This window comes from Stigmatopora nigra, chromosome 14 (assembly GCF_051989575.1).
Source record: "Stigmatopora nigra isolate UIUO_SnigA chromosome 14, RoL_Snig_1.1, whole genome shotgun sequence".
NCBI classification, from domain to species: Eukaryota; Metazoa; Chordata; class Actinopteri; order Syngnathiformes; family Syngnathidae; genus Stigmatopora; species Stigmatopora nigra.
This window is the reverse complement of record NC_135521.1, coordinates 12,576,734-12,600,115: the sequence shown is the minus strand read 5'-3', so window position 1 is coordinate 12,600,115 and position 23,382 is coordinate 12,576,734. Positions and strand designations below refer to the sequence as shown.

At 39.3% G+C, this 23,382-nt stretch overlaps 1 protein-coding gene across 8 annotated transcripts in view; it reads left to right on the top strand.

Moving 5' to 3' along the window:
* dlg3 (discs, large homolog 3 (Drosophila)) overlaps window positions 1-23,382 on the top strand; it is a 124,748-nt gene that overhangs the window by 62,772 nt on the left and 38,594 nt on the right. For 5 of the 8 annotated variants that reach the window (XM_077733081.1, XM_077733082.1, XM_077733080.1 and 2 more), the window contains 4 exons: window positions 1,228-1,397; window positions 5,111-5,247; window positions 5,754-5,899; window positions 8,172-8,333. In XM_077733081.1, coding sequence (XP_077589207.1) covers window positions 1,228-1,397; window positions 5,111-5,247; window positions 5,754-5,899; window positions 8,172-8,333 — 615 coding nt within the window. The remainder of the gene's footprint in view (window positions 1-1,227; window positions 1,398-5,110; window positions 5,248-5,753; window positions 5,900-8,171; window positions 8,334-23,382) is intronic. The other 3 variants (XM_077733084.1, XM_077733083.1, XM_077733079.1) reach the window with 1 other exon arrangement.

Below are 23,382 nucleotides of genomic sequence, written 5' to 3'. Positions count from 1 at the left end.
ATTTAAATTCGACAGATTCCGCGTAGGGGAGAGAGATGAACAGAGAGATCGGGGGAGAGGGGTGGCAGACTTTTTGCGCGGCAACGCGCTCGTAACATAACAATCAACTTGGATTACGATGAAGACACTCAAAATTAAATTTTATCTAACCTTATACTAAACTTAATTCAAATTTTGTTTAAAATCTGGATACATTTCTTGGATTGGATAACTTTATTCATTATGTATTCCTCTTGGATTTATATTTTAAACAAACTTTTCTTTGGATTAATATTTTTATGATGTTTTCTAAATGTATAAAGTTTCCAAAATTTATAAAATGTCAGTTTAGAATAGTGTAACTGGGAAAAATATTGGAACTGTTCCCTTTAAAATGTTTTTTTTCCTTTTAAAAAAATGTGAATTGGTATTTTTCTTTTTTTGGGAGGGATTATATAAACATTCTTATTAAGTCATTTACTGTAATATTTCCTGACTTTATCACGGTAAGTTCATGGCAACATTATTACAACAAAAATTTGAACTAGGATATTTTAACATTTTTTTCTTTCTTAACTTCTAATTTTAATTGAAAATGCTCTTTTTTTCCTCTCAAAATTGACACTACCTTTACAAACGTATGCCTTATTTTCATTGTAGTTCAAAAACAATTTATTTTCAACCAATACTATTACAACGGGGGGTGGCCCAGTGGATGAGTGTTTAGCGCGTCAGCCTCACAGTGGGTGACCTGGGTTCAAACCTAAGTCGGTCCACATGTGTGGAGTTTGCATGGTCTCCCCGCGCCTGCCTGGGTTTTCTCTGGGTACTCCGGTTTCCTCCCACATTCCAATGCCATGCATGGTAGGCTGATTGGACACTCTAAATTGCCCCTAGGTGTGAGTTTGAGAGTGAAGGGTTGTTTGTCTCCTTGTGCCCTGCAATTATCTGGCCACCAATTCGGGGTGTCCCACCGCCTTTGTCCTGGAGTCAACTGGGATAAATTCCAGCACTCCCCATGATCTAATGATGATAAAGTGGTAAAATGAAATTAAGAAATTATGAAGTATTACAACCTTTTTCCTGCTCGTATTGACTCACTTTTTTTCTTTAATATAGCAACTTTGTTATTTTCCCCAGCAGTTATGTGGGAGTGTTTGACCTCCTTGAGGCTCCATGTCTTTCCCTAGAAACATTAACAATAGGTCACGCGCGGTATAGTAATGACTGATGTGATGGCATCCACAGGGTCAACGACTGCGTGCTTCGCGTGAACGATGTGGACGTGTCAGAGGTGGTTCACAGCAGGGCGGTGGAGGCCCTGAAGGAGGCAGGGCCTGTAGTGCGCCTGCTGGTGAGGCGGAGGCAGGCCCCGCCCGAGACCATCTTGGAAGTCAACTTGCTCAAAGGGCCCAAGGGTAAGAGAGCCCGCTTTCCTGCGTTTTAACTCATTCGCTGCCATTGATTACGGTAGCTGTCATATTCTGGACAAGATATGAAAAATGTCACGCCAATAATACAAACAGCCGAGAAGTAAGTCATGCCTTTTCTTACATTACATACATTTCACATCGCGCACAGAATCTCTACGCCGAGCCTCTACCAGCGTTCTACGGATTTTCAATCGGTGTTGAAAATGTCTCCTAAACGTCCTGCGTCATCTAATGCATCATAAATGAATATACCGTCCGTTACGTCAAGAAGGAAGACGCGAACACTCGATAACCGCTAGGAATAAATTAATCATTAAGGTGAGGAATGTTCTATTGTGCGAAGATGATTCCTCTGGATACCAACATGATTAGAACTAAAACCTTTTACGTTAGCTTAGCTCCTGACAAAGACAATGAAGATGAATCTAAGCCTCGTTCCAGTGCCGTGAGTGAGCCTCCTCGACAGACCAGCAGCAAGCGAAACGCTACGCAAGGAAGAGTTCCCTTCACACACACACACACATTACTACTACTAGTACTACTACTATTACTACTGCTTCATTTGTCTCCACCCCCCCCCCCCCCACCCCCCCACTCAATACACACAGTGCCATGGTTATCCGCTCGTTATCCAAAAGTGTCGCCAGACGGCCAAAAGTTAGCGGAAATCTTCAGACGACCCCTTCATTTTCTGCATTTTTTTCCTTTTTTCTTTATTTTCCTCTCGCTCTGAAAAACCCGGACTGAAAGCCAATCACCCCCCAATACACGCGTCCAATCTCTGGCTGGCTGTCGACTTGAAAAAGCTTTTTAGTTTCGTTACGTTCCGAAGCAAGTTTTTAACATGGATCGAACTGGGCTTTTGTGGAAGAGGATGCATTCACGAACAATCTTATTCAAAGATAAACTGAACATGCGGATCATCATCGTATGTGGGAATGCTGTTAGTACCGGTACAAAGACGATACAATGAGCAGAAGAAATCTTACAGGTAACATGATTGATGCGCACCAGGTTGCGTAAAAATTTTTTATTTGTTACAAAATGGCGGCGCCTTTAAGAAGACATAGACAAATATTTCCCACAAACAGCAGAAAAAGTTCCCATGTGGAGCCATCTCCGCAGAAGACGGAAATTTCTCACAAAATGGCTGCGCCCAAGGAGGGAAACAAAACACACAAAGCAACTGTGATTTTTCTCCTTTATTTTACATCATATAATCAAAATGTTACCTGGCCTTTTGGGCAGCTGTCAAAAACGTAATTAGCTGCCCGAAAAGAGTACTTGGCCGCCCTAAGCATTTGGGCTGTCGTTATTTTCGAGCCCTGATGCTTATAACTGTAGTATTTGATAAATACACTTCAGAACTGTGAGGCAGACATGTCAAACACTCGTACTGTGACACCGCAATAAATTAATCCTAAAAAAATAAATAAATACATTTTAAAAACCCTATCCTTTTAACCTCATTCCAATCACCTGAAAATGAAGTGATTGGGCCCGCTTTCCACACGATCGCTGTTGCAAGACAAACGCTAGTTCCAGAGAGACGCTCAGGAGAAGAAGAGGATAACGAGGAAACGCTTTTTAGCATGTTTCCCTTTTTAGGTAAATGTTCTGAAAACATGGGTTAAATTCATATTTTTAGTCTGTTTCTTTTTGTGAGATTGAAAATTGTCTGCTTGCCAATGATGATGTCTTCAGTTGATAATTTTATTTATTTATTTATTCTTTTGAAGGTAAAACTATGAATATAAAGACACCTGTCAAAATTTTCGCAGGTTTTATTCTTCACTTTCTATAGAGTAAGGAGGTAATTGTCTTATCTTTATTGCACAACAGAGCAACGAAAATGCTTTTTTAAAAATCATTATATTTCATATTCTCCTTTCTTATAAAGTAAAGTAACATGCTGTATTTTCTCACATATACGCCATATTTGTCACTCAAATAATGATGACTGAATCAAGGGTATGGTTTACATGCGCACAAATTAGACTTTAAATGCACGAAACTGAAAACTGACAAAGACGAAACGTCATAAAGCAAGACAATGCGGCTGGTACGGTCATTTATTTCAAAATAGACAAAAGATAAACAGATAAAACGCTGAATAAAAATATGTTGACATCTATTAAGGAAATTCAAGAGAGAAAAAAAAACATCTTGCATAAAACTCACTTGTGCCTGCTATTGCTCCTCCTGGTCTCCACCATCTTACCATAGTTAAACAATATCTGATTAGCCAGACGCAAGTAGTCTTGATATATGTGTTTTTAGTGTTTACCATGTCAGCAGATCCTAATAGTTATTAGGGCTGATCGAAGGTCTTGCAGTCGATCATTAAAATATCAGCCTTGATACTTGCGCAATGTGTATCTCATGCTATCTTTGCACCCCGAGACTTGGTGAAAACCAGCCCGCTACGGAGACACTTCCTGGTTGTACTCCTCACGTGACTTCCTTTTTTTGTCTACATGCATGCAACACCCTTTTCGAATGTGCAATCCAGCAGGTGATCCTTTGGATTATTACAGTATTTCAGAAAATACCACATGCGATTATATTTCCTAAGATTTTACCTTCAAAGTAACAAATATGTACTCTCAACTAAAACCATCAATATGGAGGTGAAAATCCCGAATCAGGGGGTGTCTTATATGAAAGAAATTGTAAAATTCAATGATTTTAAGGTGATTTTATGAGTACGGCTTAAAGGCGCAGGCAGCCAATATGCGAGTAAATAGAGTAGTTACTTTCATATTTCAATAAGGAAGAAAGTAATGTATTTACTTATTCACAGAAATTTGAAGTTTCAAATGTGAAACAAAAAAGATGTGATAATTATCAATATCAACTGATTTTAGTTTTTTGTCGTAATAACAATTTTTGTCATATCTCCCATATACTTTTTTTGGCCATATTGCGCTGCACTCTCGTCAATATGGTCCAATGTTTAATTTAAACCCATGTTACTGTAATTGCTCCGACACCAAAACTGCCATAATAAGTCTTATTTTTTTTTGTAAATTGAACATCTAGAACAGGGGTCCCCTAACCAGTCTTCAAGGGCTGCTCTGGGTCCTCTTTTCATTCCTTCCGATCCAGAATAGACTGTTTAACACGGTGGTGGCTAACTCTGGTCCTCGAGAGCCCCTATCCTTTCTGTTTTCCATATCTCCCTCCACCAACACACCTGAATAAAATAATCAGGGATCAGTATGAAGCTTCTGGACAGTTTGCTGATGAGTTGATGATTTGACTCAGGTGTGGAAGAGAAGGGAGATATGGAAAACAGACTGGGTAGGGGCTCTCAAGGACCAGAGTTTAACAGAGGTTTCTGCTAAAACAAGCAGCACCTGGCTGCAATTAACTGATTAAACTTGTAAGAAACTGGATCGGAGAAAAGTTGTCATCTTGATTGTTGGAATAAAATTAAGCATCCACTGGTGCCTTTAGTGGAATGGTTTGAGGACACCATACACTATAGAAGTCAGTGGCCTATTCTTTTGTTTTGATCCCAACATTTGATTGAACACTGCTTTGATCAAGTGTGGGCAATGAATTGGGTTGTTTTTGGGATAAACTGAAGTAAAATATATCAGTGTTAAATGGTTAGGATGTGGGCTAACAGCTTGGGAACCAAAACAAAATGCAACTAAAACGTGAAACTTGATGCAATGTTGACATTCCGGCAGGACTCGGGTTCAGCATCGCTGGGGGGATCGGCAATCAGCACATCCCAGGCGACAACAGCATCTACATCACGAAGATCATCGAAGGGGGAGCTGCTCAAAAAGATGGACGGCTGCAGACAGGGGACCGCCTACTCGCTGTAAGATTATCTTTCAATTTCTATTTTTAGTATGTCCATCTTCTTTGCTTTGGGGTGCCATCTTAAATGACTCTCCATCTCATTTTTGTCCTCTAGAAAACGTATTTGATCGATGTCAGCCCTCCAATCATCCATTGGATGGGTCGTCTGCTACAGCCAATAGCAGCCAACTAGTTAATTCTTAAAAATAAATAAATGAATGAAATAAACTAAATATATTTTAAAATAAATTATTTTCACCCAAGTACAATCTTCCAAAAATGTGCCGATTGCTCATCACGTGATTAGATCGGTGACATCCCTACTCACAAATGATTGGCTAAAAAACTTTGGTGGGATTTAAAAATGTTTGAAAATTGCCTATTTCACTACAGCAAAATATTAGCTTATTATTTCTGTTATTTCTCTTGATAAACTCCAGAAATATGACATTCAACTGTTGTTTTTTACTAGCATGCACTTCATGAAAACCTTGTCTGTTCCTGGTTTCTTTTTCCCTTGTTCAGGTGAACAACATCGTGCTTCAGGACGTGCGGCATGAAGAGGCGGTGGCAGCCCTGAAAAACACATCCGATATGGTTTACCTCAAGGTGGCCAAGCCTGGACCCGTGCACCTCAATGACATGTACGCTCCACCTGACTATTCAAGCAGTACGTATCTACTTTTTCTTTTCTTATGCTGTGCTGAGTGTATCCGCGGTTATTTCTATTTACGCTATGAGCTCTCATAACATGTCAATGACATGGCGCGTGAAGAGCCACAGGTGAACTATTGTAATAAAATTATGAGATTAAAGTTATGATAATAAAAATCTTGTGAGAATAAAATGTAACATTATGAGAGAAAGTGGTAATATTACAAGATTAAAGTTATAAAATTATTAGAATTAAGTCATGCATTCTTTTGGAGACATGAAAATTAGTGGGGGAAAAAACATTCGGCAACGTGCTTTGTATTGGCGACAAATCACAGCTGTTCTGAACGCAGCATTGTACTACATGAAGTTGTCATAATACTAATAGATGAAGACTAGATGAGCGTCATCCTTTCTGACCACTGAGTGAAATTGGTTTAGTAGTGATACAAAACAAATAAATAAACAAATAATAGTGCTAGAAAATACAAGCTCCAAATGTGTTCCTCCATCATTATAGACTCACTTCTGTGCAAACACGTTTTACATGAAGTGACTTACATAAGACAACGATCGATTTTTCTATGTAATGCGTTAATGTCATTTAGCGCAGAAGATTGATGCACCCGCTTGAATTTCTTACATTGGATCACTGCTCTTTTGCCTAAAAACGCCCTAAACACCCACATATGACTAGCTAGAACGCACACACATTCTTCCCACTGCAACAACAAGCTTAGTTCTCTGCCTCCCACTGAGTGGATGCTTTCTCACATCCCACCTGCGCATGGGAGCCTACAATCTCCATGGAATGTTTCTTCAATTCCTTCTAAGACCAAGCGTTTAGTAAGAAGGGTGTTTATTTGACAACATGTTCATGCAAACATTGACACTAAACAGATGTAACTGTAGAAACTGCTATTCCGGGAACATTTAAAAATAAGACCATTTGTTCAAAGGTTTGAACGTGAAAAGGTTAATTGTTGTAATTTTGTGTAGAAATGTGGATGGTGCGCATAAGATTAATAATAATTATTGTCAGGTTTAGAACCATATACATTCAATAACTTCGGATCAGAGGTAGCACATGCAGAGTCGGCTTGATGAGATTTTCAAAGACTTCAACTGAGGGAGGGGTCGGGAACAGCCAGCGCTTGGAGATGAGTCCATCTCCCTGCCTGACCAGTTCGAATCCCTGCCTCCCTCCAACAGTTGAGCTGGTTTTATTAACAAAGGGTCATGTGACCTAGGTACAAACTTAAGGCGGGAAGAAGTAGACAAAGAAATGGGAGTGTCGTGATAGATGACACCCCCTTAACTAAAAGGTGTCATGATGGAAGTTTCCACTGGGTCATGCAAAATTCTATTCTAGTGACTACACTATATAAACCAAAAGACATGATAATAAGCATAAAATACATTCATACTGCACAATTAGTAATGATAAGATTAATAAAAGATTCTACTTAAGTAGATGGCACTCAGTGGGGTTTGTTTGTGTGTTCGGGGTTCAATTTGAATGGTATCAATGGGCAGTTTTTCGCAGGATCAATATTGATGACTATGGGTTTTTTGTTGGATACGTTTTGAAGGTCTAACAGTTGACATTGGTCAAAAAACACATTTTCTTGTTAACTACTGCTCCCTTTATTGTCAAAAAAAATGTATACAATATTTTTCCTTACTCACAATTCATTTCAACTCCAAAACTAGTTTTTTTAAGAAAAAACAACAACAAAAAACACCCATCATGTTCGATGGTGTATTCAACTTAATGCAGTGACTGCATTTTTTCAAATCTTTGTAATGATTAACTATGGTTGCAAATGAATGTAATTTGATTTTCAACATAAACCTCTCACATATAAATTCCCTTGCATATTCAGTTGCAAGAAAATCAGTCGACGTTTCCGCTGCCAAGATTGTTGTCCCCAAAAATTCAGGACAGAAAATAAACTTAGTCGCAAACCAATCAGATGCAGAAATTCAGCTAAAGAGTGTCCATTTGTAAACAATCCCAATGTTAAAAATGCTGGGAAAAACATCATTTAGAAATTCGTATTAAAAATCTGGGTACACCTCCATAAATAACACTCACCAAAACATTCTCCAAGTTAAGTTCTATTGGCATTTGCCTCTGGACCACCAAAAATATTTGGTTTCCTTAATTCAAACGTATAAAAATATATTCTTTAAAATTGCCGCATTGAAAAGCATTTTTAACTTGATTTTTCGTGATACTACATATGGCCCCTATGGTGTAATCATTCTTCCTTTCCCCCCTGTTGGCCTGGCCCTCCCCCCAGCCTTCCCCACCATGGTCGACAACCACGTGAGCCACAACTACATGGGTGCCATGGAACCCAAGCCACCCTATCCGCCGCCCCAGGTTACCCCGTCCAGGTACTCGCCGGTACCCCGCCACATGATGGGCGAGGAAGACTTCACAAGGTACGTCACTCATCAGGAGAAAAAAACGCCAATTCCGATACCAGTACACTAGTAGGAAGGGCCGGAAATTAGGGAGGTGCGGTCGCACCCAGTTTTAGGGCGTTAAAAGGGTGTGGCTGGGTGAGTGGAGAGTATAATCTTGCTAATTCCTACCCAAGCCACTCCACAGCCAAACAGGGAGTATGAAAGCGCCTGTAAGGAATAATCAGAATGTCTTATCAATATGCCTGCTTGGGTTAAGCCCAAAATGGATGGGAATTTGGATGAAACTTCTCATAAGAAACCCAGACATTTGCAGAAGTTTATTGGTTCTTATTCGATGAAATATCCCATATGAAGCAGTCTCCAAAAGGTCTGATATTTGCACATTGCACAACATGCATGTCCGACTTCAGCGTAACACATAGTGAAATTACTGACTGTAAAACGCACGCAGAAGGGCAAAAACTGAAAGATACATATTATTTTCATTATTCTGTGCTTTTTCAATAGTTTGCAAAAACACAATATATAAATTCATATATAAACATGATAATAACAGTTTGATATGAATTGTCCTACATTTTTTTTTTTACATTTTATATCGAATTTTGGGGAATCGCATTCACTCCGAAAAACTCCAGAAATGGCAAGATGGTACTCATGAAATGTGGTTGACGGAGGTTGGCAGCTCTAATATGTTATTCTTCCACTCATCGTAGGAAACCTACATCAATTATATTATTGCTCAGAGACAGGGGTATCAACCATACATTAATTGTATATGACTGGAATCTTTTAAATGATGAATTTTGTGTTTTTATAATCCATTTATTACCAATACTTAATTCAAAGTCTTCTAAGAAGATACAGTTATGAAATGCAGTTTTAACAAAGAAACAAAAATACAGAGCTGGGATAAGTTTGCTCGGATCGACCATGTGGGGTCGCCCTTGTGCTTTTAACCGTGTTACCTGACACAGGTAAAATATTTTATTTTATCCACTCCGATACTTAAGGTGAAAATTTGATTTTTACTAGCATTGTATTTTTCATGTCTCATTGGTAATATTTTACACATGATATACTAAATGTTCACGACATTAAGAAGAAGGTTGTCGTAAGACAGCACACAACACAAACATATGGTGCATAAGTAAAACAAACTGAATGGAAAATTGATCAATTACGATGTGGGTGAACACAGATTGTGGCTACTTTGAGATTGGAAAATAATGAGTGAGTATAAAAATCAAGTTTATTTCTATACCCTAAATGGAACCCAAAGGGCTTCAAAAACACAAAAAGGTTAATATAGTATTAGAGATTATTACTTCTACTAACTTATTGGTTACCGTTAACGGTGATAGAATATCCAGGTCTGCTTTTAAAACTCAATGTTATTCCATCACAACACTATATCTTTGTCAAATGAACACTTATAAAACTGAAACAAAGACAGGTCATCAACAGCCTTCCTACTATCTGATCATCTTTAATTTTACCTCATAAAATAATATCAATGTGGTGTCTGAGTGGTTAGCATGTCCTCCCCACAGTTCTGAAATCGAAGATTTAATCATCACTGGGTTCCGACCTTCGTCTGTGGAGTTTGCATGAGCTCCCTGTGCCTGCGTAGGTTTTCTCTGGCCACTCCGGTGTCCTCCAACATCCCGAAACATACATGATAGGCTGGCTTAAATCTCCCTAGGTAAGCGTGTGCATATATATTTTTTTCTCAGCTGGAAATGGTTGGCTGAGTTAGGCTACAACGACCCTTGTGAGGATAAGTGGTATGGAAAATGAAGGATTTTTTTTTTTAAATATACATGACATAGGCGGTTCGGTGGGTAGCGCGTCAGCCTCACTGTTCTGGGGTGATGAGGGTTCGATCCCTGGTGGGTCAACACTGTGTGGAGTTTGCACGTTCTTCCCGGGCTAGTGTCGATTTTTTTCCCGGGTACTCCGGTTTCTTCCCATGTGCCAAAATCCTACAGGGTAGGTTGGTTTAACACTTTTAATTGCCCCTAGGTATGAGTGTGTGTATGAATGGTTTTCCGTCTTCACCGAATCAGTGGACTGTTGCAAACAATTGGGCAACAAACATTTTGATTGCGAAAATTTTTGTGTCAAAAATTCCTGAATGTAATAATTAACCTGAAGGAGGCCCAGTGACGCCTCACAGCTCACAACTCTAGGCTTCTGAGTTCTCTCCAGGTACTCCGGTTTACTCCCGCATTCCAAAAACATGCACGGTAGGCTGATTGGACAGACACATGTTAAATTGGCCCTAGGTATGGGTGTGAATGTGTATGGTTGTCCTTCTCCTTGTGCCCTGCGACAGGTTGGCCACAGATTCAGGGTGTTCCATGTCTCTGGCCCGGAGTCAGCTGGGATAGGATCCAGCACCCCCCGCGGCCCTAATGAGGATAAAGCGGTTCAGAAAAGGAGAATGAGATGAGAATAATTAACATGTGCAAACAAACAAAATTGTGAAAAATTTGATCACAAAGTATTCAATATTATATAAGTAAACCTGTGCAATCGAAGTTTAAATATGATTTTTTCTAAATACCAAATTCTGTATCGTAATTGTGTCGTAAAAAGTCCTGTTGCAAAGAAATTGGGTGCAAAATTTCCCGTGGAAGATTTTGATTGAAAATATTTGGTCGAAATAAAATGTGCTATTAAAATTTTTACTCTTACAGTATTTGTTTGCAAAAATTCCTAACACCGAACTGAGCAGCGGGATTCTGTCACAAAATGTTGGAAAATTTTCCCTTGTAAAATTTCGGTTGCAAAAGATTTGGTCGAACAAAGTTGTGAAAAATTGCGTCATAAGAAAATTTGGTACGAAAGAATTTGGTTGCAATATAGTATAATATATATAATATAGTAGCAAACATGCAATCAAGGTTTAAATATGAATATCTAACACCGAATTCCGTTGCAAAAGTTTCAATTACAAAACGTTTGGTTGCAATGGAAGCAATCGCAAAATTTCAACCATAAAAAAAATCATTGCAAAAGATTTGGTCAGACATTTTTTTATCCGAAAAATTTTGTATTGTGATTAGTGGTGCACGATACGACAATAAATGTATTTTTTTTTTAAATTGGATTATTTTGGCTCTATTGCTCACACCTAATTGCAATAAAACACATCAGTTGCAAGAAAGTTCATTCCAATGTTGCAAATGATTTTTTTTTATGATGGAATTTCGCAATGCCAAAATAATCCCTAGATTTGAAATTCTTATTCGAACACAGATGGCATGGATTTACTCTCAAATCTAGTTTATTCGAGGCCTTTAATACCGTTAACCCACAGCTGTGGGGTGGAGGTTCCCTGTCTATGTGTGAGTGTTGTGTTGCTGAGGTGTTTTTTGTCCCCGTGGCCCTGTAATGTCCTTTTGTGCCCGCTGTCTACATTGTATGTCGCATCTAATGTTACTATGCGTCAGAGGTGGGGGGGGGGGGTATTTCTGGCATGCCGCTTGACTCCACTCCGACTACAATTTTACCACAACACGTGACTTTGACAAAGTATTTATAAAGTAATAATCTTATGTTATGACTCGCAATAAAATCTAAAGTGCCTTCATTAGACTGCAGCCACTTTTTGTCCAAACTTTTTTTGTCCGAGTGCTGCTTTCAGAAAAATCAAAGGATGGGAGGGCCAACACGAAATTCTTCTTCTTTTGTTTGTTAAATAGAAGAGCTTAATCGAGTACAAAAAATCATAAAAATCATCTGGCTCCTTTCGATGTGGAGGATGCAGTAGGGCTCCCTTACCGAGCCTGACATAGCTTCTCACCTTATCTCTAAAGTAGAGTACAGACTGCAGAAAATACACATTTCAGCCACTTGTATCCGGAATCTTGTTGTCACAATCCACAGCACTTAACCATAGATGGGGATAGGAACATCCATCCATCGGTAAATAGAGAGCGTTGCCTTTTTGCTCAGGTTCTTCTTCACCATGATGCAAAAAAGAAAGAGAAAATACAGTTTCTCAGTGATGATCAAATTTACTGAGGCAGAAAAAAAATGCAAACTTGTCTGGCCCTCTGTGAAAAAGTAATTACCCGCCTTTGTTAAATCACAAAATACCTGTGACTAATGACAATTGTAGGAAAGCTGAGTTCAATTTCACTGGTCCACACTTGATAACCACCACGTGTTGAATCAAGAAAACATTTAAATAGAGTGTGTCAGACAAAATTAAGTAGGCTACAAGATCAGAGCATCATGCCACTATCCAAAGAAATTCAAGAAGAAATGAGGAAAAAAGTGATGGACATCATTTTTTCTTACAATAGCGCATAAAATGCTTTCGGAACTTGAGACTGACTTGTGACTTTCCAAGCGGTGGACTTCCTCCCACCTCTGCTTTTCATGCTATTCTTCCTGTCATACACTTTGTCCCGTCGTTCACTGTGATTCCTGTACCCCCACAGCCGGGCTGAGCCAATTTACAGTGTCGTCCACAAACCTGGGGACAGTAAGGTGCCCCCTCAGCCACCCTTCAGAGACTTCTGTCCTTCCCCTGCACCCTTTTGCCAAGCTCCGCCCCCACTCTCTGGCAGGTACTAACCTAGTCCCTCACACCTTGCTCAGCTAACCCTCCTCTCTCGAATCAGACGATGTGAAGAAAATCGGGCTTCAAGGAAGACACTCTGTAGCACCTAGAGGGAAGAGAAAAATGTGACCGTATAGTTTTCTACGTTCAAAGTCTCCAACGCATTAATTCTGGGGGGATTCAGGGATGTTATATATAAAGTTTTGGATTAAGGGACGATAGCCACTACCGATTGCGCAAATCCTTTGTCTCTTCTTCTCAAGCAATGATGGCAGATGTTGACATACACTTGATATATACAATGTTGGAAATACATTTCTCTCACACGGTAAGGCAAGTCAAGAACAACCTAATCCAACCAACGCATGTGTACATGTAAAAAGTAAAAAAAAAAAAAGACTTCGCTAGGCTACGAATGGTTCTGAATGTACCTAGAATGTGTTGCCTCCTCTTGAGCCCAGTCAGTGATTTTTGTGGTATTTCAATTTAACAGGTATACACAGTATCGATTGTTCCCAGCTGTTCAGTTTGACTGAGGCTATGCATTAAGCTCAGAACAAATAAAGGCTCTAACTAAGATTAATTCATCATGCGTATGCCCTACCTGTTTAGAGAAATGTATTTTTAACATAAAATGTATCACGTATATATCTGTCTCTCGTTATCGCTTGAGAGGAAATGATGTCGGTATGCACACGGACAGTAGTAATTGGTTATCAGGACTAATACTGGCAATTCACGTTGGCTTGTAAATTGATAGAAGCGTCAACAAATTTTAATGTTACCCCCAGCTATGTTATATTTAAATTTTGAACATAAAACATATACAATACATATACACATACAGTTCTGTGAAAAAGTATTTTTGTCCCCTTCCTGATTTCAGTGTTTTTTGCATATTCATCACATACAAAAGGATTTCAGAACATCAAATACTTTTTTGTATGACACAGAGACAACCTAAGAAAAGAGAAAATGCAGTTTCTATATCAGAGCTCGGCAATGTACGATCCCCGGGCCACATATGGCCCTTTGTTTGGTTGAGCCCGGCCCACGTAAGGTTGATTGAAAATTACAAAATAGACCTAATTTCTAATTTTACCTCACGCATGGACTAAACTGGCATTGCTTTTATTTTTAAGTCAGTTTTCTTCACGTGCACGATGATGCAATACAAAAACTTAAGCTGGCAGCAACCTGGTCAATGCACGGGACGTTTTGACGTGTTTTGGTCCGTACCTCCTTTCTGTTTCTCATGTGGCCCCTAGAAAAAATAATTGCCCATCTTTGTTCTACACGATGATTTTATTAACTAAGGCAGAAAAAATTACAAACTTGTCTGGCCCTTTGTGAAAAAGTAAATTCCCCCCTTTGTTAAATCACATAGTAATTGTGACTAATCACAATTGTAGGAAAAAATTAGTTCAATTTCACAGGGCCACACACATCCACACCTGATTGCCACCACGTGTTGAATCAAGAAAAACACTTACTAAATAAAATGTGTCAGACAAAGTGAAGGAACCCACAAGATCAGAGAATCATGGAAAGCTTTGGGGCTCCAGCAAACCACTGTCAGATCCACAAATGGATCGAACTGGAAACGGTGGCACATCTTCCCCAGAGTGGTCAGTTAGCTAAAATTACTCTAAGAGTGCTATGACGACTCATCCAGGAGGACACAAACAAACATAGGAAAACATTGAAACGGCAGGCTTCCCTGGACTCAGTTAATATCAATGTTCATGAAATATACTGGCCAAAGCTGTCATCCATGGCAGAGTTCTAAGGCAAAAACTACTGCTATCCAAAATGAATGAATGGAGAGGCTTGGTTTACATTTGCCCCCCCCAAAAATATCTTAATGAGCCTCCACACTTTTGGAAGAACATTCTGTAAACTAATGAGTCAAAAGTTGAACTTATTGGAAGGTGTACGGCCCATTGCATTTGGTGAAAAAATGGCACAGCATTCTATCAAAAGAACACTACCAACAGTGGAGCATGGCGTTGGCAGTGTGATGGTCTGGGATTCCTTTGCTAACTCAGGACCAGGTGTAATTGATGCAAAAGTGAATTCTGATGTCTACCGGCAAATTTTGAAAGAAAACGTTCAGCCCTCAGTTTGTGCGCTCAAATTCCAGTGCTCTTAGAATATGCAGCATGACAACATTCTAGAGCAGAGGTGGGCAAACTTTTCGGCCCAGAGGCCACATTGACTTTAAAAATTTGATAGATGGCCTGGGTCAGCACAAGATACAATACATATAAAAAACTGCATCCATTAACAGTACATCTGAAACATAAACAGAAAAAAAGGACTAAAGTATTAACATACTCATCACTCATCATTAAAGTAAAAGGTATAAACTACAAAGTAAAGTAAAAAAAAGAATGCAATTTTAAAAAAGATAGAGGGGCTGTAAAAAACGAAAAACCAATAAGAGTGGACAGACCTACTGTCACTGGCTTCCGCGTGACGGCGCCATCTTGGGGGAAAAAAAAACATTATTTGGACAACCATGTCTGATATAGAGCAAGTCACCTAGCAGGTCCACCTGGGAATGGCTCAAAAAATGTTTTAAGGTTTTGTAGTGGCTGGATTTAAATCCTATTTAATGATGTGGTGTGATCTGAAACGGGTTGTTAATGCTACAAAACCATCTAATATTTAAGAATTGAAACAAATCTGAAGGAAAAAGTGGGCCAAAATTCCTCCAAACCGTTGTGGAAGACTTGTGAAAAATTATGGTGAATGCTTGATTTCAGTTATTGCTGTCAAAAGTGGTACAACCCATTATTAGGTTCAGGGGGCAATAACTTTTTTACAGACAGCCAGATACTGTTGTATTTTTTCTGCCTTGGTAACTAAAAATATAATTTAGAAACTGCATCTTCTATTTCCTTGAGTTGTCTCTGTGCCATACTAAAAAATAGTTTGATGATCTGAAACGCTTGTGTGATAAATATGCAAAAAAATCACAGAAATCAGGAAGCGGGCAAATACTTTTTCATGGCAGTGTATATATACAGTTTGTGGTCAAAAGTTTACATATACGTATGAAGAACATAATGTCATGGCTCTCTTGAGTTTCCAATTATTTCTTTAACTCTGATTTTTCTCTGATAGAGTGATTGGATCAGATACAAAAAACATTCATGATGTTTGGTTCTTTTATGACTTTATTATGGGTTAACAGAAAAAGTGATCATATCTGCTGAGTCAAAAATGTACATACAGCTACACAAATTAGCAATTTTGGTGACATAGAAAGTTGTGTCAGTGAAATGAGCTTCATAGCATGGCCTCTTAACTTCTGAGTGATTATGAGTGACTACTCTGGGGCCATTTAAATAGGGCTCATTGGATGCAAACGCCCACAAACGCTACAATGGGGAAACCAAGGGAGCTCGGCATGGATCTGAAAAAGCAAATCCTTGACTCGAACAAGTCGGGAAAGTCACTTGGAGCCATTTCACAGCAGCTGCAGGTCCCAGGAGCAACAAGCAAACAATTGTTTGTAAGTATATAGTGCATGGCACTGTATTGTCACTGCCACGATCAGAAAGAAAACGCAAACTATCACCTGCCGCTGAGAGAAAATTGGTCAGGAGGATGAAGATTCAACCGAGAATCACCAAAAAGCACATCTGGAACACACGTGTCAGTGTCCACAGTTAAGCATGTTTTGCATCTCCATGGACTGAGAGGCTGCCGTGCAAGAGGGAAGCCCTTGTTCCAAAAGCGGCACCTAAAGGCTCGACTGAAGTAGGCTGCTGATCACATGGACAAAGATAAGACCTTCTGGAGGAAAGTTCTGTGGTCAGACAAAACTAAAATCAACCTTCAAATTATTCAAGATATTCTAAAGTCATCAGCCACGGAGATTGGATGTTGGGCGCAGTTGGGTGTTCCAACAGGCCGATGACCCCATTCACATATCAAAAGTGGTAATGGAAAGGCTAAATCAGGCTACAATTAAGGTTTTTGAATGGCTTTCCCAAAGTCCTGACTTAAACCCCATTGAGAACTAGTGAACAATGCTGAGGAAACAAGTCCATGTCAGAAAGCCATCAAATTTAACCGAACCGCACCAATTCTGTTAAGAGGAGTGGTCAAAGATTCAACCATAAGCTTGCCAGAAGCTTGTGGATGGCTACCAAAAGCGCCTAATTGGAGAAAATGGCCAAGGGACATGTTAGCAAATAATATCCCTGCTGTATGTATATTTTTGATCCAGCAAATTTGATCACTTTTTCTTCTGTTCACCCATAATAAAGTCGTAAAAGAACCAAACTTCATGAATGTTTTTTTGTGACAAAAAAAGTATCTGTTCCAATCACTCTAACAGAGAAAAATCAAAGTTGTAGAAATAACTGGAAACTCAAGAGAGCCATGACATTACGTTCTTCACACGTGAATGTAAACTTTTGACCACAACTGTATATCTTGAATTTGAAAAAAATATGTTTTTTATTTTACACTAAAGTACAGTTCGCTGAATGTGCATATGAAACTGGGGGGTTCGTTATCTCCAACAAGGTCAAGAAACACTGGCCTAAACCACTTAAAAATCTTTAACATGTACCAATTTTGTGCGAACTGCGTGGGAAAAATGACAAAAGGCAAGTTATATATTCATTCTTCCATTCTAACCCCCTTCTAACCCTAACCCTAACCCCAAGCCAACAACAACACAAAAACAAACAAAAACATAAACTTACGTCTAAGCCAAGCCTCAATAATTCTTTTTCGACGCTCACATAGTGTGTCCAAAAACAGCAAGCAACTACAATCTCATTATTATTAGAATCGTTACAACAAGTACACACACAACTTAAAATTATGTTATGTACAGTCTCGAAAACTAAAGGAATCCTGTCCGAAAATAGTATGCTCATGGCGAACGCATCATGGAGACCAATGGGAGGCCAACACTTTGTTGGGTCTATGGGAAAGCAACTCAAAAAGGACAATTTCAAAATAAAATAATGGGTAAAGGAAATCTCATCTCTTCTCATCTCCACTTTATCCTCATTGGGGCGTTAGCCTATCGCAGCTGACTCCGGGCCAGAGGCAGGGAGGGTACACCCTGAATCTGTGGCCAGGGTACAGAGTGTCCAATCAGTCCACCATACATGTTTAGGGAATGTAGGAGGAAACCCACGCAGGCCCGGGGACAAGCGTAAATGAAATATATTTACATTTAGCAGGCTGCTTGTTTTCATAAATAGGGTGTTGTTTTTGTGTCTTCGAATAAAGGTTTTGACATGTGTTTTGTATCCTGAATCTCTCATACTCGAGACATTTGTAAGTAGAGGTACCACTGTACATAAAAATAGTAGAAAATGTAAATATATTTTTAAAAGGCTTAGTTTATATTCTGTATAATGGTTATTATTTATTCACAATACATTTTTTCAAGACATTTTCATCAATTATGGAAGGCATTTTCCTACTAATTTTTAATATAAACGTTTGAGAATCCTACTCAAATTCTGATTCCACATATTTGCTTCCATTCAATATTCTGTGCCGCGCATCCTTACAAGGAGTATGGGGGTTGCTGGAGCCTATCCCACCTGACTTTGGGTGAAATGCAGACTACACCCGAGACTGATCGCCAGTCAGCTATAGAGCACACAGAGAGACAGATGACCATTTGCACTCACTTCCAAATATTGACAATTTAGAAGCTCCCAAACAGAGGAATTGGATGATTTCTAGGTCAACAATATCTGTAAACAATGACTAAAATAAAAAATAATTGTTGAATTGTTGTCACTTAGATCATTTGTGAACTCCGGCAGTGGGCGATCAGGACCATTGTTGGTGAGATAGAAAACGTGAATGGCGATGTAACAGCACCCTCTGCACAGGGGTCCATGTCTGTACATCTGTGCTCTTGGCAAAGGCGCTTAGCCAAAAGGGCTTTTGCGCTTCCACAACCTGCTCCCTTCCATCTGTCAGAAGGCATCAATAAATCTAAAGCCTTCGATTAGAGTTGTTTCATAGAGAAAGGTATAGTGTTCCTGCATGGAGCTGTACTCGCAGCAATGCCTACCCAAGTTACTTTCTTAAATGCCTTTGACTTTAGTATCACTTTTTATCCCTTTCCTAAACATTAATGTCTCTTGTATATTCATCTGCATGAGTGACCGAGTGATTGTGGGCTCAATGGAACTTTATCGCAATCGTCCCGCATTGAATTTTTCAGAATAATGTGCTGTAAGCTGTTGCTTTTCCAAATCTAAGCAGATGTATGCGGGAAATTTCATTGTGACATAAGCAAAAAGTGAAGGAATATATAGAATAGAAAGATATAGAAAAAAAAAAACACATAGTTACAAGTTAGACAGTACAGTCGCAAAGGCCGCAGAACAACAAAGCAAAAACACAAAGTACAAAGCAAAGCCACGTAAATTGGATCATTAAGAATCACTAAATCAAATCATTAAGACAGAAAAGCAGCAAAAACACAAAACGGGCGGAGCTACCGCCACCGGCTGCCACTTGAGCAGCGCTATCTTGGTTGCGGAAGCAAAAACGGATACAGACTCAAGAAAAAGATATTGTAAAGTTGAATAAAACTGGAACCACACACAGGAAGTCTTCCACAAGATGGAGAACTTCTGCAGACTGGGACCGAGGTAGAGAATATGCAGGGTCACTCCTCCTTGCTCATCCGCACAGTTCCTCAGTACTCTGGAGCTGAAGACATCAGTAGCCCTTTAGAAGCCCTCGACTCCGTTTGCATGTTCTCCCTAGTCCTGCGTCGGTTTCCTCTGGGTACTCCGGTTTCCTCCCGTATTCCAAAAACATGTGTGGTAGGCTGATTGCCCCCTAGGTGTGGGTGTGAGTGTGCATGGTTGTCCGTGTCCATGTGCCCTGCGATCGGCTGGCCACCAAGTCAGGATGTCCTCCTCCACTGGCCCGGAGTCAGCTGGGATGGGCTCCAGCACCCTCTGCAACCCTAATGAGCATAAAGCAGTTCAGAAAATGAGATGAGATATGAGATAAAACAAGCATTCTGGTCTCATTTGGAATGGTATTTTGTCTGTCAACCACAAGGCTGCCAAAATTAACCAAAGAACCAATTGACAGCTTTTCTGATAGTGACTAAATCATTTATAGACATTGAATATCGTACAAATTCTTACTTTTATCCAATTTAATATTTTTAATAAAGGGGGAAAACATTCAATATTTATTTATATCGTTTATTTGAAAAAAAAGGATTAACAGTAAATAAATATTCAATCATTCATTTTCTGAACCGCTTATCCTCACAAAGGTTATTGGGGTGCAGGAGCTTACCCCAGATAACTACAGGCCCCAGCCGCGGGACACCGTGAACCGGTGGCCAGCCACTCGTAGGGGACAAGAAGACAGATAACCGCTCACACACACACACACACACACACACACACACACACACATACACTCATACCTAAGGGCATTTTAGAGTGTTAACATGCAAACTCCATACAGTGAGGACTGACCTGGAATTGAACCCTTGACCTCTGACCTGTAACCCTGACGCACTAGCCATTCATTCTCTGGGCTGCCCAAATATGTTGTGTATATATCCATAAATTTAAAACAAAAAAAAAACAATACAATCATAAATTATAACAATAATGTTTAGGTAGATGCAAACGGATAAATGATGGTAAATGATTAAATATATTCAAATCAATATTCGTTCATTCATTCATTTTCTGAACCGCTTTATCCTCACTGGGTTCACGGAGGATAAGGCGGATAACCTTTCATACTCACATTCATACCCAGGGGCAATTTAAAGGGTCCAATCAGCCTACCCAAGAAAAAACACACAACCGGAGGAGAACACAGTAACATTTTTTAAATTAATTAATTAATTTCAATAATTAACAGGCTTGCGTGGGTTTTCTATGGGCACTCCGGTTTCCTGCGACATCCCAAAACATGCATGATCGGCTGGTTGGACACTCTGAAGTCACCCTAGGTTTGAGTGTGAACATGAAGGATTGCCCATTTCTTTGTACCCTGCGATTGGCTAGCCAACAATTCAGGGTGTCCACTTGCTCGGTGCCCATAGTTAGCTGCAATAGGCTCCAGGATCCCACACAAATCATGTGAGGATAAGCGGTTCATGAAATGAATGAATGAATGAATAACTACACATTTGAATCAATTAAAAAATAGCAAATAAATGATTGAATTGAATTTCTTTACTGTCAGTATACAAGTATAATGAGATTTAAAGGTTCATCGTGAATTGCACAAAAATAATCAATATATAATTAATAAATAGATAAGTAGTCAACATAATAGTCATTATAATACGTATTCAACACAGATTAGTAGTCAAGACAGATAAGTAAGCAACATAGATAGGTAGTCAACATGAATAAGTGATCTCATAAATAAGTAGTCAGGTAAGAAAAGTAACGAGAGTGATAGGCATCATATGAATTTTGCAAAATAAGGTATTAATCTAAATTAGGTCGTCCTAGGTTCATAACTCGAGTTGAGTATGGCAACGGCTCTTGGGGTGAAACTGTCCTTGAGTCTGTTTGTTTTTGCTGTTATGGTCCTGTAGCGGCTGCCAGCGAGCAGCAGGTTGAAAAGGTGGCAGCCAGGATTTTTATTGTCTTCTATGATTAACCTTGCCCTTCCGAGGCACTGGGATTTGTAGAAGGTGGATAGGGAAGATAGGGGCAGTTGATGTTCTTTTGGGCTGTGTTGATCACCCATTGCAGGCCCAGGGAGAACATGCAAACTCCACACAGGTGGGCTGACTTGGATTTGAACCCAGGACCCCAAAGCTGTAAGGCCAACATGCTAACCAATCAATCCGCCGGACCGCCTCTGTAGAAGTAATAATAATACTAATAATAAAATGTTTACATAAGTAAGTGATTTAATTCAACAAATTCCATTGGGGAGAATAGATAAGGCAAACATTTGACATTTGACAGGAAGCATGCTTGCACACGTAAAAACAAAGTTTAACAACTTCAAATGATACGTTTGGTGAAATTTCAATCAAACGACAATTGCCTTTGATGTCTTTTCATAATTTTGCAAGTTTCGTGAACACTTTGATAACAGTACACTATAACTTTCTTGGGTGAATTATCAAAAACAAATACAAAAAGCTGCATTTGGCACACAAAGAAGAACTTAAGAAAACAACATGCTAGAACTCCGTGACTGATGATGGTCAAAGGCACACAAATTAGGAGCTCAACGCCGGCTAGCGTGACTCCACCATAGTCCCAGAAAAATATAAAAAAGTGCCCGAAAGGAGGTTTTTAACCAGAGGATTGCGTTCATACTCCGCCGGTGTCCAACCCTGGCTAATAGCAAATGGGAGAGCCTCATTATCGTAGGAAATTTAAAATAAAATACAGGATGCAACAAGATGACTAACGTTTTTAGATTTTGCATTTGGTAACTTGACATTTCTTTCGTATCTAGAGTGAACTTTTCCCATTGGGGCTCTTTGTAACCTGAATATTTTGTATTTAGACATTTCTTAGTTTAGTACTGTGTATCTACTATGAGGTGGTACCTGTACCTATGAAATTATTTGGTTACAGAGTTTTTTGTAAGTAGCGACATATTTTACCCTCCATTACCATAATCCGTTCCACGATATTTATTGTGACAGGGTTCCCTCGCTACTGCGCGGTTCAGCCACCGCGGATTCAGAGCTTTGCGTTTTTTTGGGGGGGGAAAAATAAATAAAATACAAATATTACATTGAGACAACATATTTTACAGTTTATTTTGTTATTACATGAATTTCACTCTCTCTACCCGTATTCTATATGGTGTACTGTATACAGGGGGGGTATTTTTTTTTAAATTAAATTCAAATTAAGCATTTTGTAGGGGCTTCCCTACTTCGCGGAAATTCACTTATCGCGGGTGGTCACGGTCCCCATTAACCGCAATAACCGAGGGAACACTGTATTCCCAAAAGTCTTGATAAGATGTATGTATGCAAAAAAAGAACAAAAATATGAGAAAAGTATTTATCATAATTATTTATTAGCTAATAGGAAACAAACTGTACCACGACACTTAAAAAAAGAAAAAAATATCAGATGCAGGAAGCGTATTGTAGTCTCGCGTCTGTGTGGCGACATGATGCATTCTTGGGTGCAAGGGCGGACGGGTAGACCACCTGTGACTATAAATAGATGTCAATGAGGCTGTCCACTGAGTGATGTGAGAACGGTCGCTTTTCTTGCATCCGATGTCCAGAGAGGGGACTCAAGATCAACTCTTTTAAACGTTTCTATATCAAAGTATTTGCACTTTTACTTCATTTGATCTTTTGTAAATTGAACAGTTTTGCGTATCTTACAACAGTAATTTGCCTCTCAAAACATTTCGGAACCTGAAATTTTTGTATGTAGAAGCATACCTAATGTTACGATCGTGGGTGGCGGACCCCAAAACAAGTGAGGGTAAGGGTTTAGCTCTTTCCAA